General features: G+C 38.2%; 2 protein-coding genes across 2 annotated transcripts; both read left to right on the forward strand.

Moving 5' to 3' along the window:
- Window positions 1-947: 947 nt before the first annotated feature.
- On the forward strand, window positions 948-2558 carry LOC121172233 (olfactory receptor 5D13-like). Its single transcript, XM_041004085.1, has 2 exons — window positions 948-985; window positions 1646-2558. Exons 1-2 carry the CDS (start codon window positions 948-950, stop codon window positions 2556-2558), a joined length of 951 nt encoding a protein of 316 aa, XP_040860019.1.
- An 8037-nt stretch (window positions 2559-10595) lies between these two features.
- LOC121172234 (olfactory receptor 5D18-like) lies at window positions 10596-16381 on the forward strand. The gene is made up of 2 exons (XM_041004086.1): window positions 10596-10621; window positions 15439-16381. The coding sequence occupies exons 1-2, from the start codon at window positions 10596-10598 to the stop codon at window positions 16379-16381; spliced, it is 969 nt and encodes a 322-aa protein (XP_040860020.1).
- Window positions 16382-17098: the final 717 nt, after the last annotated feature.

Here is a 17098-nt window from a genome sequence, read left to right on the forward strand (position 1 = left end):
AAAAATTTTATGAGTTTCACATTAAATGTTTAAAAATTCAGGAAATAATTAAGTGTAGAATAATTTCAAACCACCGAAAGAAAATTAAAGAACTTGAAATCAGCCATTGAATGAGCATCTTGGTGATGTGTTAAAATATCTATCTATTCATCTGAATATCTACATTCAGTCACATGCAAGAAACAAGAGAGGTATAGCATCCTGAATAACAACTAGACAGAATGCAGTGAATATTTCATTACCATCAGCTGGCAATAAAGAGCAGAACTATGTGCAATGACATTCTCTTTATGTCTATTGTTATTTTACTTATCAACAAGCAAAAGGGTAGTTCTGAGAAAAAATAGTATAGCATTTGTTTAGTATACACTGGCTGTTGAGGCATTTTAAAGAGACACAGGACTGTTAGAAATGTGATAGAATGCATCTTTTCTCTCTTAGCCATCTGATCTTCTAATATTATCTTTAATGCACAGGTCCCGTGAGATATCCTTGTAGCTTACTGATTGCTAGCATTTACACTGTGTCTCAGGGCAGGGTTTACATCGTGTGCACTGGATTTGGACCAGCCTTATTTCTTCAGCATTGAACACTTTTGCCTTGATACATGCAGTTCATAGGAACTAGAGTATATTGGCCTACGTCAATGCACATTTATTTATTCAGTACGTGTTCCAACATGCCTACTCCGTCCTGGTGCTCTGTGCTTGCTCTCCTGAATTTTACTTTATTGTAAGCAAACAATGGAAAATATCAAGTGACTTTTAAAGTACATATAATGTTATATGTTTCCTGAAATTGGTATTTTGGGAATTTTTAGTAGATAATGGTTGAAAGTATGATCATGCCTATGAGGAATGAATCAGAGATAATTATTTTTTCTGGAGATGAAAACGAAAGAGATGAGTTCATTGGAGGGATTGATTGTGCTTTTATTTGGACCAATGATGCAAAAATTGAAACAAAATAAAAGCATTGAAATTCTATATAACAAAATCTCTTTGATCATCGGAAGGGAATACAATGAAGATATGTATGTGACATACTACAAATGAAATGCATATATTATAATATTGTTTCCATTCCAAATCACTAACAATATTTTTGTAACTCAAGAAAAAGTAGCACATTTCATTGATCAAGTAAATATTGTTTGTTCTTACACAGGGAAATCTAAAATAGGTGATTGGAGACTTGTGATTGGCTCATTCATAGCTAGAGGAACAATAGTATAAAACATGAACTTGATAATTTACTGAGCCTTTTTTATTACTTCAAAGGCTGCATAGTTTAACAGGTCAGGCAAAGAAGAAACTGTTGAAAGTTATGTAAACACAAATATTTTCCCACAAACCCATTGCCATTCACTACAGATCCATATAGAAAATTTAGACTTGGCGTTCTGATGGACAACTGTATTTATTGTTCTATTTGTCCAAATTCATATTTTATGTTTAACTGAACTATTAGCATATTATAACTTAGTTGAATTTAAGTATTTTCCATAATACTCTAAGGATAATTGCTAAACCTTTCTAACTTTTCTAAATTCAGTCTGCTTTATCCAAATATCTTTTCACGTCTCTAAGCAAATTTTTCTTTTTCTCCCTAGGACTCATGAAAATCAGTCTTCTGCTGGAGTCACCTTCATCCTGGTTGGATTCTCAGAATACCCGGAGCTGCAGGTGCCCCTGTTCCTGGTGTTCCTGACCATCTACACGGTCACTGTGCTGGGGAACCTGGGCATGATTCTGATCATCAGGATCAATCCCAAACTCCACACCCCCATGTACTTTTTCCTCAGTCACTTGTCCTTTGTGGATTTCTGCTACTCTACGGTAGTCACACCCAAACTATTGGAAAACCTGGTTGTGGAAGACAGAACCATCTCTTTTCCAGGATGCATTCTGCAATTCTCTTTTGCGTGCGTATTTGTGGTGACAGAAACCTTCATGTTGGCGGTCATGGCCTATGACCGCTTTGTGGCCGTCTGCAATCCTCTGCTGTACACCGTGGTGATGTCTCAGAAACTCTGCTGCTTGCTGGTGGCTGCGTGTTACTCTTGGGGAATACTCTGTTCTCTGACACTTACTTATTTCTTGTTGAAATTATCTTTTAGAGGCAATAACATCATCAATAACTTTGTCTGTGAGCATGCTGCCATTGTTGCTGTGTCCTGCTCTGATGCCTATATTAACCAGAAGATCATTTTAGTCTCTGCTACATTCAATGAAATAAGCAGCCTTTTCATCATTCTTACTTCCTATATTTTTATTTTTATCACAATCCTGAAGATGTCTTCTACTGGAGGGCGCCACAAAGCCTTCTCTACATGTGCCTCCCACCTGACCGCCATTACTATTTTCCATGGAACTATCCTTTTTCTTTACTGTGTTCCTAATTCCAAGAGTTCGTGGCTCATGATCAAGGTAGCCTCTGTGTTTTATACAGTGGTCATCCCCATGCTCAACCCACTGATTTACAGCCTCAGAAACAAGGATGTGAAGGAAACAGCCAGGAAATTTATCAGTACCAAGTTATCATGTCAAATGATATAATATGTATAATGTTTATTCATTAATTTTCAGGAACTTCGTATAGTTTTTCTAGAGATCTGAATATTTGAATACTCAAAGATTATCATTGCAGATAACTCTTAAAGACAATATAGTAAAACAAAAGGTTCTCCATCTTTGTAATATGCCTAACGCAAACCTGCATAAGATAAACATTTAATTCTACCAGGAGGAGCTGATATGTGATAGCTGCATTTAAGATATATCTCTGACTAATAAATACTGAATATTTTTGTTCACACTATATACAGCTAGTGCAATTTCCTGGGTCATTATCTATATGATACTAAAAAATAAGAATGCTATACTTTAGAAGTAGTTATTTCAAGATGTAAATTTATCATTAATACTTGTTTCTTTATGTGTAAATTGTTCATTGATGTATAATAAAATGTGTGTTGAGATTCCTACACTGAAACATCTGAAATCTGGCATGCTCTAAAATGTATTATTTTTGAGTACCAATTTTATGCCATAAGAGAATAATTTCAGCTGGCCACATGTGACAGTCCTTAGTGAAAAGGCAAGTTCAACAAACATATGCAAAATTGTCCCCAAACTATCTTTACAAAATACAAAAGCCTTGGATCTCATTCTCAAGCTGTCTCCAAATGTATATGAAATTATTACAAAATCCGAAAAAGTCACCAACTCAAACTATTTTCATCTAAGAGATGCTACTCGTGTTTGATCATCACCACATTTCATCTGTATGAAACATCAGATAGTCATGTATTTTGTTCTGTTTGTTATACAGTTGGAGAAACTTTCATGTAATCATCTCTGAGATTAATGGTATAGGAATACACCTGTCTTTTGTAGGACTGAAAGTTATGTGGACAAAAGCTTGGAATCGAAGGGGAAAACAGAGTTACGCTCTAGGAACTGGTGGTATGGCATAGTGCATTAAGTCACAGCCTTCAATGCTAACATCCTACATGAAAACCTGTTTCCTGACCAAACTGTACCTTGACTCTGCTTGCATACCTGTGACATCACTTAAGCAAATGGGCTTCTGTTGCCATGTGGGATACCTGGATAGAGTTTTGGCTTCTGGCTGTCTTAGCTCTTTGGGCAGTGAATCATATGGAGGAATCACCTTTTTTTCTCTTTCTATCTTTGTTTCATTTTCCATGTGTCTCTTTTTAGCTCTTTGTATCTCATTCAAATAAATAAATCTTTAAAAAATTTAATGTGTCGATGTTGATGGAAAATTTTAGTAAATAGGAAAATGTTCTTTTATATTGTAAGTCCTAGTTTGTCAAAAAGAACCCATAAATTGATTAGCTCTTTGATTTGCTTACTAAAATGACTGTTAATTATGGCTATCGCGTCTAATTAAGGTTTTTATCTCAAAAAAAGATACAGTCTTGATAAATTTCAACTTGTTACCATTCCAATATAACTGCAGACCGTAAAAATATTACTGGCCTTAACAATAAACTGTGAATCTTATACTTTCAAAAAATGTATAACTTTATTTATCATAAATATTCATTCATAAACTGTTTAGCTTATCTACTTGTTTGTTTACACTTGGTCTTAGCCAAAAGGCTGAGAAACGATTACTTGTTTGTTTAATAATACATGGCAATATTACTAACAAGTCATGCTACATAAATATAGAATTATATAACTCATTGTGTGTTTAGTAGCCAAGAAATACGGTAGTACAAAATACATTGTATTTTGCACATGCTTTCAGTGAATCCCAAAAGATTAGATACCACATGTTTGCCTTGATTTAACCTGTAATTTTTGTATGGTTGTTATTTTTTGAACCTGTCATTGATACTGTCTCAACCCAGATGTTTCGAAGAATGGAACTTGCATTATTTTTAACATATTGTTTACCCAATACTATGTCAATTAATTCCATAATGTTGTATATTGATACTGAGGCCTTGTTGGGGCTTTTAACTGACCGGATCTTTACTCTGTTAGACCTATCTTCAGACCATAGAAGGTCTCCCCAAGAGGCCACTGAACTTATCTGGACAATAAGATGCTGAACTTTATGCTAGGCATGTGTTTGCAAGCAATGAATCTCAACTGAACTTGAACTATGGTTATGCAACAAGGTGAAGGAATCCACCATGGGGGGAGGGGTATGGGAGGGGTGGGGGGAATCCCCAGCGCCTATAAAACTGTACTACATAATACAATGTAAGCAACAATAAAAAAAAAAAGAAAATTTTAAATTATGCTCTTTTAACTGACAGATTACACGTAATAGGCAAATCACATTTTTTTTTAATGCTGCATTTAAATTATGGACAAGGAGAAAGAAAGAGAGGGAGAGGAGAAAGATCTTTCTCACACTGGGAATTAGGAAAGAATCCTTTATTGCCGATGGCCAAGAGAATGCTCATGCCTTCCAAGTTCTATCAGCTTCAAACAGAAGCAAGGGATGGGATTTCAAGGCTGGAAATCACAATTGCATATCTGAGGGAATAAACATTAGCAAGCAACAGGGGTATTCCATCTGGCCCACATCGTTTTCAAAGGGTGACTTACAGGTGCTGATGTTGCTTGTGGTGGGTCTGGTTGACAGGTGCAACTCTGCCCATCATTACAAAGCAGGATGTGGTAGATACATCTCCCAGGCCAAAACCAGGTTATGGAACACTCTCGCAAACCAGAGAGGGCTGCAAAGGAGCAGCAAATAGTGTCCACTCGCACTATGAAATTACTTAAGCTGTTGCTTCATTATCAGCTGGATCATTCCAAAAATGGCCAACTAATATCTAGATCTGGTCAGGCCAAAGGTAGCAGAGACAGGAACCACCCAGGTTTCTCAAGTGAGTGACAAGAGACAGAGGACTTGGGGCATCTTCCTGCTTTTCCCAGTACATTAGCAGGGAGCAGGATCAGAAGTAGAGTATCTCGCAGTCCAACTGCTAGACCAAGATGGGATACCAAGTAGAGGCTAAAACCACGTGCCCACAAATCTGGTCCTTGGAAAATTAAAATTTGAAGCTTAAAATTCTTAAGCTTCTCTGTTGCAGGAGAAAAAGAAAAACTGAAAAGAAAGGTAGATATAATGAAATTTTAGAAAATGCACAAATTTAATTAACACATTTCCAAGAACTGTAAAGTTGTTATTTTAGTGCACATACACATAGCTTGAAAGATGCGTGGTTGCATATTTAGAGTTTTGCTCTATTCATTTCTTCGTATCATTTACATGATATTCCTTGTTAAAATTGTTGATGTTGGCTTTGAATAGATACAACTTTTAGGTTTTGTTAATGAAGACTGGCAAGCCTTTAGTGAAGATATTCACCACAGTAAAGAGAGAATGAACAGAATAAAGAGTCACTGGAAAAATAATTATAATCTGAAGGCATACTACTCCTTATATATATTCATTTTCATGTTATGCTTCCTAGTACACAAACTAGGAAATCTATTGTTAGACCATTGCCTTAAGTTATGTGTATTTCAAGGGAGGTAGGTGATGATTTTTAATGTATAAATAGCCCTGCCTTTTATTTATCAAATTAGAAACAATAAAATATCCCTGGAAAAGTAAAACCGGAATGGAAATGGATGATAATGGTGCCCCGTGCTGGGGTGTACAAGGGGGCCTGTGGACAGGGACCCTCTGCACCTAGAGGTCTGTTCCAGCCCAGGGGAAGGGCTGCTGATGCCCTGTGCATTGGCCAACTGTCCTGCTTTCATGTCCTGTTGGCCTCACCCATGTCAGAGAGGATCAGCTGATACTCCCTTGAGATGCATTTTCACACAGTGGCGTTCTTTTGACTCACGGAGCTTAAAGAGAAAATGTCTGATCCTCTTCACCACTGACTTGGTTATAATCTCGAGGGTTGAGAAAGTTGGTCTTCTGAGGAAAGTACTAACTGCAACACCATTCTCCAATGAAATCTCTCCTTTTGCAAAGCAAGCACATGCACAAGGCTAGTGATGTCCAGGCTTCTTTGCACTGGTAGGCAATGAAGAATTCTACAGAGCTTTGCAGATTGCATGATCAAGGTACGCCTAGATCCACAACGACCACATGGCCTCTCTAGACATTTGTCCTTTTATACTTCCAAATTTTAATCCCCAGATCTTCAGTCAACTGACACATCAGCAAATGCTTGGAAAGGAAATACCTGTCCAGGTCTGAGTTTCTCTACTCTACAGGATGCTTGGCTTTCCCACGAGAGTTTTTATGCATTATATGTGTGAATATCCCATTTCTTTTCCCTCTCCCTTTCTGAGATTGCTGGGTGGAGGAATTTCTAGGCATTCTATTCCTGAAACTCCTTCCAGAACTTTATCAGTACAGTGTTGCTGTGCCCCTTCCAAGTTGCCCATAGGAGAGGGCTGGTCTCACTTCATGAGGTTGCTGAACAAGGGTAAGACTGTTGAAATGCAAATGATGGTCCACTTCCAAGATTTATATATACTTTTTTTTCCATTTAAATTTTCTCATTTCTGTTTTTTTGACCCCTCTCGCACAGGTAGGTTAACGTCTTTCTTGCAAACTAACATGGCTGTTCACATCTTAAGATGTGGTGTAGGGCCCAGCTTGGTGGTCTAGCAGCTAAATTCCTCATCTTGAAAGTGTCGAGATTGCATATGGGTGCAGGTTTTAATCCAGGTGGCTCTGCTTCTCATTCAGCTCCCTGCTTGTGGACTGGGAAGACAGTTCAAGATGGCCCAAGGTTGTGGGACTCTGCACCTGTGTGGGAGACCTGGAGGAAGTTCCTGCTCCTGGCTTCGGATCGGCACATCACTGGCTGTTGTGGTCACTTGGGGAATGAATCATCAGATGAAAGATCTTGCTTTTTGTCTCTCCTCTCTGTATATCTGACTGTGTGATAAAATAAAAAATAAATCTTTTAAAGAAAAGATGTGGTGTAGGTAGTCACACCTATGCAATAGGTTAGTAGTCCCCTATGCCCTAAATACACTCTCCAGTCATGTGATATGCAGATTAGCTACCACATTGAGAGCAAATTCAAACTTTTTTGCTGTGGAAAGATGCATTATTTACCAGATATTTAGTCAAACACTGATTCTATACATATTTATATGAGAAACCATCTAGCTATTTCTAGAGTTTTTGAATCATTTGGTTTATTTTTAAAGATTGATTTTATATATTTGAAAGAATTATAGAGAGAAGGAGGAGGAGAGACAGGGAGAGCTGTCCATTCACTCATTCACTCCCTAGATGCTCACAGTTGTCAGAGCTGGGTCAGATTGAAGCCAGGAGCCAAATGCTTTTAAGATCTCTCATGCGCTTGTGGGTTTCACACTCTTGAGCCATCACTCACTGCTTTAACTGTTATATTAGTCATTGGAGCAATCAGTATTCACAGCTGTGCTTTTATGGGATTCTGTTGCTACAGGGAGCAGCTTGGTTCATTAACCCACAATCCTGGCCCAAGAGTCTGTTTAGCTGTTCAGCAGCATACAATGGTTCCTGTTGCTCCATATTCTTTCCAACATACTATCATCCTTTCAAAATCAACATCCAGGCCCTGGCGTGATAGCACAGTGGTTAAAGTCTTCCCCTTGCACGCGCCAGGATGCCATATGGGCACCAATTCTAATCCCAGCAGTTCCACTTCCCATCCAGCTCCCTGCTTGCGGCCTGGGAAAGCAGTCGAGGATGGCCTAAAGCCTTGGGTGCCTGCACCCATGTGGGAGACCTGGAGGGAGTTCCTGGCTCCTGGTTTCGGATGAACAAAGCACCAGCCATTGTGGTCACTTGGGACGTGAATCATCGAATGGAACATCTTCCTCTCTGTCTCTCCTCCTCTCTGTATATTTGAATTTGCAATTTAAAAAAATCAACCTTTTAAAAAATAAAAATGTTTGCATATAACTATACCAGACATTTGAAAAACATTTATTTACTTATTTGAAAGGCACATTGTTACACAGAGAGAAGATACAGAGATCCTCCATCTGCTGGTTCATTTCCCAAGTGGCCTCACTGGTCAGAGCTGAGCTGATTTAAAGCTGAGGGTAAGGAGCTTCTTTCTGGTCTCCCACATGAATGTTGGGGCCCAAGTCCCTGGGTCATCCTGCACTGCTCTCCTAGGTCATAAACAGAGAGCTGAATCAGAAGCAAAGCAGCCAGGACATGAACTGTTGCTCATATAGGATTTGGCTTGTGCAGGTGGAGGATTAGCTTGCTACACCACTACACCACCACACCACCACACCAGCTCCTACGTGGGCAGTTTTAACACTGAAAGAACATCAGGAAAATAAAACAGGAAAAATGTCTTCCTTAAAAATAGAATAATCTGAACTCGTTCAACTATGTTTGATTGTATATATTCTATTTTGTCTCTGTGTACAAGAACACAATAATGATACATGTTTTGATAACTTTTTGCCCTTATCTAGGTTTTTACTTTATGTCAATAAGGTTGTGAGCCTGCTACTTTGTTTATTTAAAAGGTTATTAAGATAATTTTAAACCTATTTTCATTTGCCAAATAATATAGGAATAGTCCAACTATGATACTACTGAATAATGCCCATGATATAGATATTGATAGAATCTATCAACTTTACGCGGTCATGATTTATTTATTTTTTAACAAAAGGAAAAAATATTCTCTAGAGGTACACCGCAGTAATCCCCCATTATGTGTCAGTATCTTTGTTGGCATTCCTCTGATTACATTAGTTGATCCACCTGGTTCCAAGCAAAGCTGGTCTAATGTGATGCACTAACTTGCCTACATGTCTATCTGTATGTCATCTGCAATGCAGCCTTTGATTCACAGTCTTATTAAAGCAAACTCACAATAGATTACAACAATAAAAGCATGTGGCACATCCCTTTTTCTCTCTCTTGTGTTTTTTTTTTTGTCTTAATAGCCAATGAAAATCCACAACTAAGCCAAAACCAGAGAGAAATATAATCTTCCTTCTATAGAACTGCAAAGTACCATTGCCAACAGTGGCATGACTAAGGTTGGAGAGAGTAGGACATTCAATTGAGAAAATAAAGAATGATATAGACATATGATAATGACTACAAAAGTGGCTGACCAGAGGGAAATCCCTTTGTTTGAGAAAAGAAGTTGACCCAAAAGGCTTGATGCTTCTCTTGTATTGAATTCTGGCACAGTCATTGACAGCTATGTGCCATAATGATGTGAACTACCAAGGCTTGATGATCAGGAAACAACGGTTGAGCCATAGGCAGAAGCCAGTATGTGACTGTCACAGCATATCTTAAAACACACAGTGCTGTGGTCTTGGACTACTGCCCAGTTACAGACCCTCAAGTGCAGGCCTGGTGTCGTCACAGACCATTGCCTACAGAGTTGGACCTTAATCTCCAGCATCAGTAGTCTGTGAACTCAAGATTCCAGGCACAGTCTGTTCTGCTCTTCTTTACTGACTACACTTCCATTTGCTAGTTCACCTGACAAATGCCACAACAGCTGAAGTAAGGCTCGGTTCAAGGCAGGAGCCAGTGAGTCCATGTAAGTCCCCATTATAACTGTCAGGCACCAGGCCCTTGAAACATTTTCTGATGCCTTTTCAGGCACTTCTGCAGGAAACTAAATCAGTAGCAGAGCAGATAGGACTAAACTCCAGAACTCTGACGTGGGATGCTGGCAGTGCTGCCATTTGATTGATTTAACAATAATGACTCAGTGTGACTGAAGATTGACAGCTTTGTCCTTATGTCTTTACCAAATATGACTATGGTTCATAAGTAGAGCAGGGACTTTTGACATCCAAATGCATAAATTGAATACAATCTACTACATGTTGCTTTTTTCAACAGTTATTCTTACCCTAAATAAAAAGTAAAGTTTTATACTATAATTCTATAGAGCACATCACATGTCTCAACTAATGTACTACCATAAGGTAAGGACACCTTTAAACAGACAGAGAAACATTAGCCAGGGTAAAGCAGAGAGGGTATATTCCAGCAAATAGGAGAGGAGTGGTCAGACTGAAGACAGAGGGATAACCTGGTGACTGCTGGACACAGGGAAGCAGTAGAGACAATGGTGTGCTGGTGCAATGACCAAATATATCAGTGGCATTCAGTGAGTAGTGATGTGAAATCTACCAGTGGCCAGAACTCCACCAAGAACCAGGTAGGAAGGGGAGTTCACAGGGAACTCAGGAGGTGAACTAGACAAATAACTGCCTATTCTGCTGATTTGCTTGATTCAACCAGGGGCAGAGAGAGCAACAGATCCAAAACTGGTGGTACAGGAAAAGGGTGCATTTCATAGACCAGTCCACCTTACAGAGCCAAATTAGGAGCCATCTTGCATAGGGAGGCAAAGGCAATGGGACAAAACTGAGCTTGCACAAAGCTGGGAGTGAACTCATTCCTGGCACAGAGAATTGCAATGACCTTGCATCCTATGCGTTCTACCCACACTAGGTCCAGGCAACCCCCAGACTGCATGGCCAGTAGATATAGAACTCCAGGAGTGGCTCATCAGGTGCCATTTTGTACAATGTGGGAAAGACTTTCAGATTACAGAGACAACAGTGAGCTGTGCATGTGCTGAGGTGAGAGCAAACTCACTGAGCTCAGTTTATTGTACTTGTCCCATGGGGAAAATAATACTAATTTTGGCATCTTATAACTCAAAATAGGTCCTTGTGATCCTCAGACCAAATGGCCAGCAGGTTCTGGCAAGATCATCATCGCCAACAACCTAGCTATTTAGGACACTTGATATCTCTCTAATATCAGGCACTGCTCAAACTGGAAGTAGGAGGTAAGTTGTACAGATGATGGCACAGCCAGAGCACAGGATGAGAGGAGGTGGAGTGGTGAGCCAGGAGCTGGGCTATGGAAACTTTGGTGGAAGTCTAACAGAAGGGCTCAAAGCTGAAACTCTCTGGAGGGCATAACACAAGCAACTGCAAACAAAAAACCATGTATCAACCACAACAAGTAAAAATCGAATTGTAGACCTGTGGGTGACACAGCTTAGAAACCTGCCCCGAGGAGAGGAATCTGACAACCAGAAGTACAATGACCAAGAGCAAAAGAAGAAACAGGCACAATGAATATTACTGAAGACTCCCCTGCAAAGGAGCAAAAAATTGATAGCTTCTTCTCAACAAGCAGAAGCACATACAAGAGTTCAGAAAATCAAATTGAATTATTAGAAATTAAAGATGCGATAGAGCAAATTAAAAAATTCAGTGGAAAATCTCCATAACAGAATGAATAAGGAAGAAGAAAGAATCTCATATTTGAAAGATAGTTCTTGTCACAATGGGGAAACAAAAATCTTAAAGCAGAACTAGGTCAAGCTAAAACAGTATTCAAGAATGTAGAGACTCTATTAGAAGGCCAAATATAAGAATTATGGGAGTTCCAGAAAATGCGGAAATAGAAGCTGGGTTTAAAAATGTATCTAATGAAACAATGAATGGAAACTTTTCTAATATGGAGAATTAATTGGGAAACAACATTCAGGAGGGGAGCAGAACTCCCAACAGTGTTGACCAGAAGTGATCTTCACCACAACACATGAAGCTCTCTTCAATCAGACATAATGAAAAGATCCTTAAATGTGCACATGAAAAAAGTCAATTGACATATAAAGGAATGCCAATGAAATTCACAGCTGACCCCTCGCGGGAAACTCTACAGGCCAGAAGAGAATGGAGTGATATATTGCAGAATCTAAAACCAAAAAGTTGTCAGCCCAGAATAACGTAACCAGCAAAGCTTTCTTTTGTCTTTGAAAATGAAATAAAGCTCTTCCAGGGTAAACAAAAGTTGAAAGAATATGCCTGGTTCAAACCTGCCTTACAAATGATACTTAAATATGCTCTCCTGACATATTGATTTTTCTGTTTACATGATATGTCCATTGCTGGCATTGGAGGACTAAGATCATTGTTAATACTGTAAAACAGTTGACTGTTCCCATGGAGTTCATTGTCTTATATATATTGTTGCATCAAAGTTGGATGCAAATATAGTTGTAATTGTTAAATGTTCTTGCTTTATTTTCCACTTCCTAATTATACAATTGTACAATGGCTTCTTATTTATTTATTGAATAGACTGTAACCTGTTGACCCTCTTCTAAATGTCTCACAGTCAGAAATTGGAACACAAAGTGTTGTATTTTTATTTTGGGGGTACTAAGATTGAAGTTATCGTAGCATTAAATAAGTAGTGCTAGCATTAAGTAGCTAGTAGTAGCATTAACAGGCAGTATGCTAGCCAGTATTCCGCTGTGCAAATGTTCTGGTCTGGCAGATTTCCATTAACTCTGAAGTTAGATCTCAAAGGCATTTCATGGGAGGTACTTGCGTTAATCCATCCTGACAAACAGTTCTCACTCAGGCACATTTGGGAATTAATGTGAACAAATCCCTGCTGTCACAGATTCTCAAGTGAGAAAATCTAGGAAACTATCACCTTGGGACAAAGAATTATTTTCCCGCACTTAAACCTGAGTTAGATATGTACATTATTTAGCTGTTGGTGGATCACATGTATTTACAATATATGTGCAGGGATTAGTTTTAAGGAGTGATATGGTCTATGTTTTTTCCAAGGTTTTCTTAATAGGTTGGAGAAGAAGTGACGCGACATAATCAGTGAAAAGCAGTGTGGACCTCTTCTGCCTGTAGAGGTGTTGTGTTTCCGTTAGTGAACAACTAAGCAGGCACAGATTTAGATTGTTATTGTTAAATTCCCTAATCTTATTTAGAGATTTCTCATTCAATGAATCAATTGACTACTTCTGCATTTAGGTGAGTTGGCTCAGATTTTTATTCATGCTCTAAGAAAAATGCTAAGGATATCTTTCCAGAAGACAAACACATTGATAGGTCAAACTGGCCCCAAACTTACTGAGTTTAACTTAACTGACCCCTCTGCCCTTGAGATACTCATTCTGTCCTGGTTTTCTGCTTGGGTGTCTACCGTGTACCCAGCTCTTAAGTCAATATTCGGGGAAATATAAAATATCAAAAATTGAGCCTTACCTTTAAGGAATTGAGCAATCGTGACAATTATGTCTATAAATGACAAGGTGTTATGTTCCTTGTGAGTGGAAAGCACATGTGTACACAGCAGAGAATGATCAATGAGTAAAGTATGACAGCAGATGGTAGAACAAATAATTATGTGAATGAAAATACCAGGAAAATAAATTTTCAGCAAGTAGATCTGTGCCATGTATTTTAAAACTGAGTATTATTTTTCATACAGTGTCTCAATAATATTGAGTATATTAGAAATCTTTTTATTTCAATCCCAGTGTTCTAAGCTTTCTGTTTTTAATATACTCACATTTTTGGTTGAAGAAATATGTTGATGGGCCCGGCGCGGTGGCACAAGTGGATAAAGGTCCTCGCCCTGCACGCCCGGGATCCCATATGGGCGGCGGTTCTAATCCCGGCAGCCCCACTTCCCTTCCAGCTCCCTGCCTGTGGCCTGGGAAAGCAGTGGAGGACGGCCCAAAGCTTTGGGAACCTGCACCCGCGTGGGAGACCCGGAAGAGGCTCCTGGCTTCGGATTGGCATAGTATCGGCCCGTTGCGCTCACTTGGGGAGTGAATCATTGGACGGAAGATCTTCCTCTCTGTCTCTCCTCTCTGTATATCCGCCTTTCCAATGAAAAAATAATAAAAATAAATCTTTTTTTTTAAAAAAAAAAGAAATATGTTGAGTTCAATGGTGTAACAGGTTGATTCTCTGCCTGCAGTGCTGGCATCCCACATGGGCACTGTGTGTGTCCTGACTGCACTGCGTCTGATCTAGCGAATGGACTGGAAAAGCAGAGGAGTAAGGCTCAAGCCCTTGGGTCTTTGCAACCATGTGGGAGACCCTGAAGAAACTCCTGGTTCCTGTCTTTAGCACAGCTTTGGCCATTGTAGCATTTGGGGAATGAATTGGTGGGATGGAAGTTTGCTTTATATGACTCTGCTTCTCCCTCTACAAATATGCTTTCAAATCAAAGTAAACAAATCTTTAACACATCGAGGAGTTAGTCAAGGAACGTTATTTTGTCTTGTTTGAGAAGAGTCTATCCTAATATTTACATTTGATAAAACGTTGCTCTTGAATCAAAATGGCAAAATATGTTTTCTATGGTCTAAAATGTATTTGCAGTCTTGTGTTTTTATAGTCTTTATTAAATTCCACTAAAACTTACTCTGGAATATTCCACATTAGAAAACATAATGTTTCATTTAATATGATTTAATCACTTTGTCACTGTGTGTACTTTCTTGTTAAAAGTACTTATAATGTAAACTTCATTGACAACAACACTTCAAGTTTTTCATCAGGTTCGAGAGGGATGGAAAAGAATCAGGCATGTTCAACATGAGTATATAAAGTTTGTGTTGCTTCAGCATGTGTAAAAAAAATGTTGAAAATGTTGGTTTAAGAGAAGAACGGTCAATTGAAAGATCATAAAAATATTAAGCTCACTCTTTAATAGATTATTTACAGTTTTTCAAAGTTTTAACAGTTTTAAAAGAAATACCTTGTACATAATTAGTACATGAGACAGAGGGAAAATGTTAAAAATGTGATATATATTTTCTGATTCATTTCAGATTTAAGCAAAAATTTTGGTGGATTGTCTTAGGAAGCAAGCGAAAGACCACAATCATATTTGAAATTAAACAGGGTATGCCTTGTTACTCCTGCTTAAATACTGTATTTTCCATTCCCACCACACTCAGAGATTATTTACTGTGTAACTGACATGAAAGTGAACTTCAACCTTTGAAAAGCAGAATCCTAGTGATTTCAAGAATACTCTTACAGAAATATTGAAGTCTTTTAAAGGTTCTTCATTTTCTTTCCTATTATAAATATTGATTCTCACTTCTCTGGATTAACATTTTTGTTTTATTTCTAGGATTAGCAAAAATCAGACCGCTGGAATCACCTTCATCCTGGTTGGATTCTCAGAATACCCGGAGCTGCAGGTGCCCCTGTTCCTGGTGTTCCTGGCCATCTACACAGTCACTGTGCTGGGGAACCTGGGCATGATTCTGATCATCAGGATCAATCCCAAACTCCACACCCCCATGTACTTTTTCCTCAGTCACTTGTCCTTTGTGGACTTATGCTATTCTACATTAGTTTCTCCCAAACTGTTGGAAAACCTGGTTGTGGAAGACAGAACCATCTCCTTTCCAGGATGCATTCTGCAATTCTCTTTTGCATGCATATTTGTGATTACAGAAACCTTCATGTTGGCGGTCATGGCCTATGACCGTTTTGTGGCCGTCTGTAATCCTCTGCTATACACCGTTGTGATGTCTCAGAAGCTCTGCTGCTTGCTGGTGGCTGCGTCTTATTCTTGGAGTTTAGTGTGCTGTGTAACATTTACATCCTCTTTCTTGACCTTATCTTTTTGTGGGGTTAAACTTATAAATAATTTTGTCTGCGAATATGCTGCCATTGTTGCAGCATCGTGCTCTGATGCCTCGGTTAGTCAGATGATCGTTTTAATCGGTGCCACTTTCAATGAAGTAAGTAGTTTGATGATAATTCTGACTTCTTACATTTTCATTTTTATCACTATCTTGAAAATGCCTTCTACTGGAGGGCGCCACAAAGCCTTCTCCACATGTGCCTCCCACCTGACTGCCATTACTATTTTCCATGGGTCCATCCTTTTTCTTTACTGTGTTCCTAATTCCAAAAATTCATGGCTCATTCTCAAGGTAGGCTCTGTGTTTTATACAGTGGTCATCCCCATGCTGAACCCACTGATCTACAGCCTCAGAAACAAAGATGTGAAAGAGGCAGTGAGCAAGTTAATTAATAACAAATTGTTACATCATAAGAAGTAATACTAGAAAATCCTAATTTTTGTACTTGAAGATGTTAGTGCAGTTGCAGCTGTTCAATAAGAAATATAAGAAAAAATCTATAGTCCTTGCATTAAAATCTACACATTAAGTGTAATTTTTAGTAAAATAAATTGAAATGTCAGGTGAAATAACAGTCCTTAATAATTCATATTTGCTAATACAAAAGGAAAATTAATGTCTACCTGTTATTATGTGATTGTCCTGAGACACTTTGATTTCATTTTTCTTGTGAGATGTGAGATTTGTATGATTATTTTAAAAGTTAACAATTTAAAATGAAAAAATTTACTGGATAATCTTACATTAGTAAGTTGAATTGTCAGAAACAATAAACAGTATGTATTTAAGCATTTTTACATTTAATTCTACATGTTCCAGTTTGATTTTAAACATTTCTAGAGTAGTGAAAATACGTAAAATTACATTTTAATAATATTCATAGATACTAGTTATGACAAATACAAATAAATTTGATGTTATTAGGTTTTATTTGATTAGTGTATTTTTTCCCTCTATGCTAGCACAAGAATGCCATACATGTTTTGCAAATACATGGTTATCATTCTAGATTTGCCCTTTAGCAACACGGATATTCATCATTACATTTTTATTGTATGACAATAGTGCAGGGAAGCTTTCACTCATTTACTGGTTGAATTTAAATGGAGAGAATCTAAACTTTTCTGCTGTTTTCCA

The sequence above is a fragment of the Ochotona curzoniae genome, unplaced genomic scaffold, assembly GCF_017591425.1.
Source record: "Ochotona curzoniae isolate NIBS_2020 unplaced genomic scaffold, NIBS_Ocur_1.0 scaffold_3171, whole genome shotgun sequence".
Lineage (NCBI taxonomy): Eukaryota > Metazoa > Chordata > Mammalia > Lagomorpha > Ochotonidae > Ochotona > Ochotona curzoniae.

Coding starts and splice junctions, on each gene's coding strand:
- LOC121172233 (XM_041004085.1), top strand. CDS start 948: ATGCAAAAATTGAAACAAAATAAAAGCATTGAAATTCT. Junction 986..1,645: donor AATAAAAGCATTGAAATTCT/ATATAACAAAAT, acceptor TGCTGGAGTCAC/CTTCATCCTGGTTGGATTCT.
- LOC121172234 (XM_041004086.1), top strand. CDS start 10,596: ATGACCAAATATATCAGTGGCATTCA. Junction 10,622..15,438: donor AAATATATCAGTGGCATTCA/GTGAGTAGTGAT, acceptor TTTTATTTCTAG/GATTAGCAAAAATCAGACCG.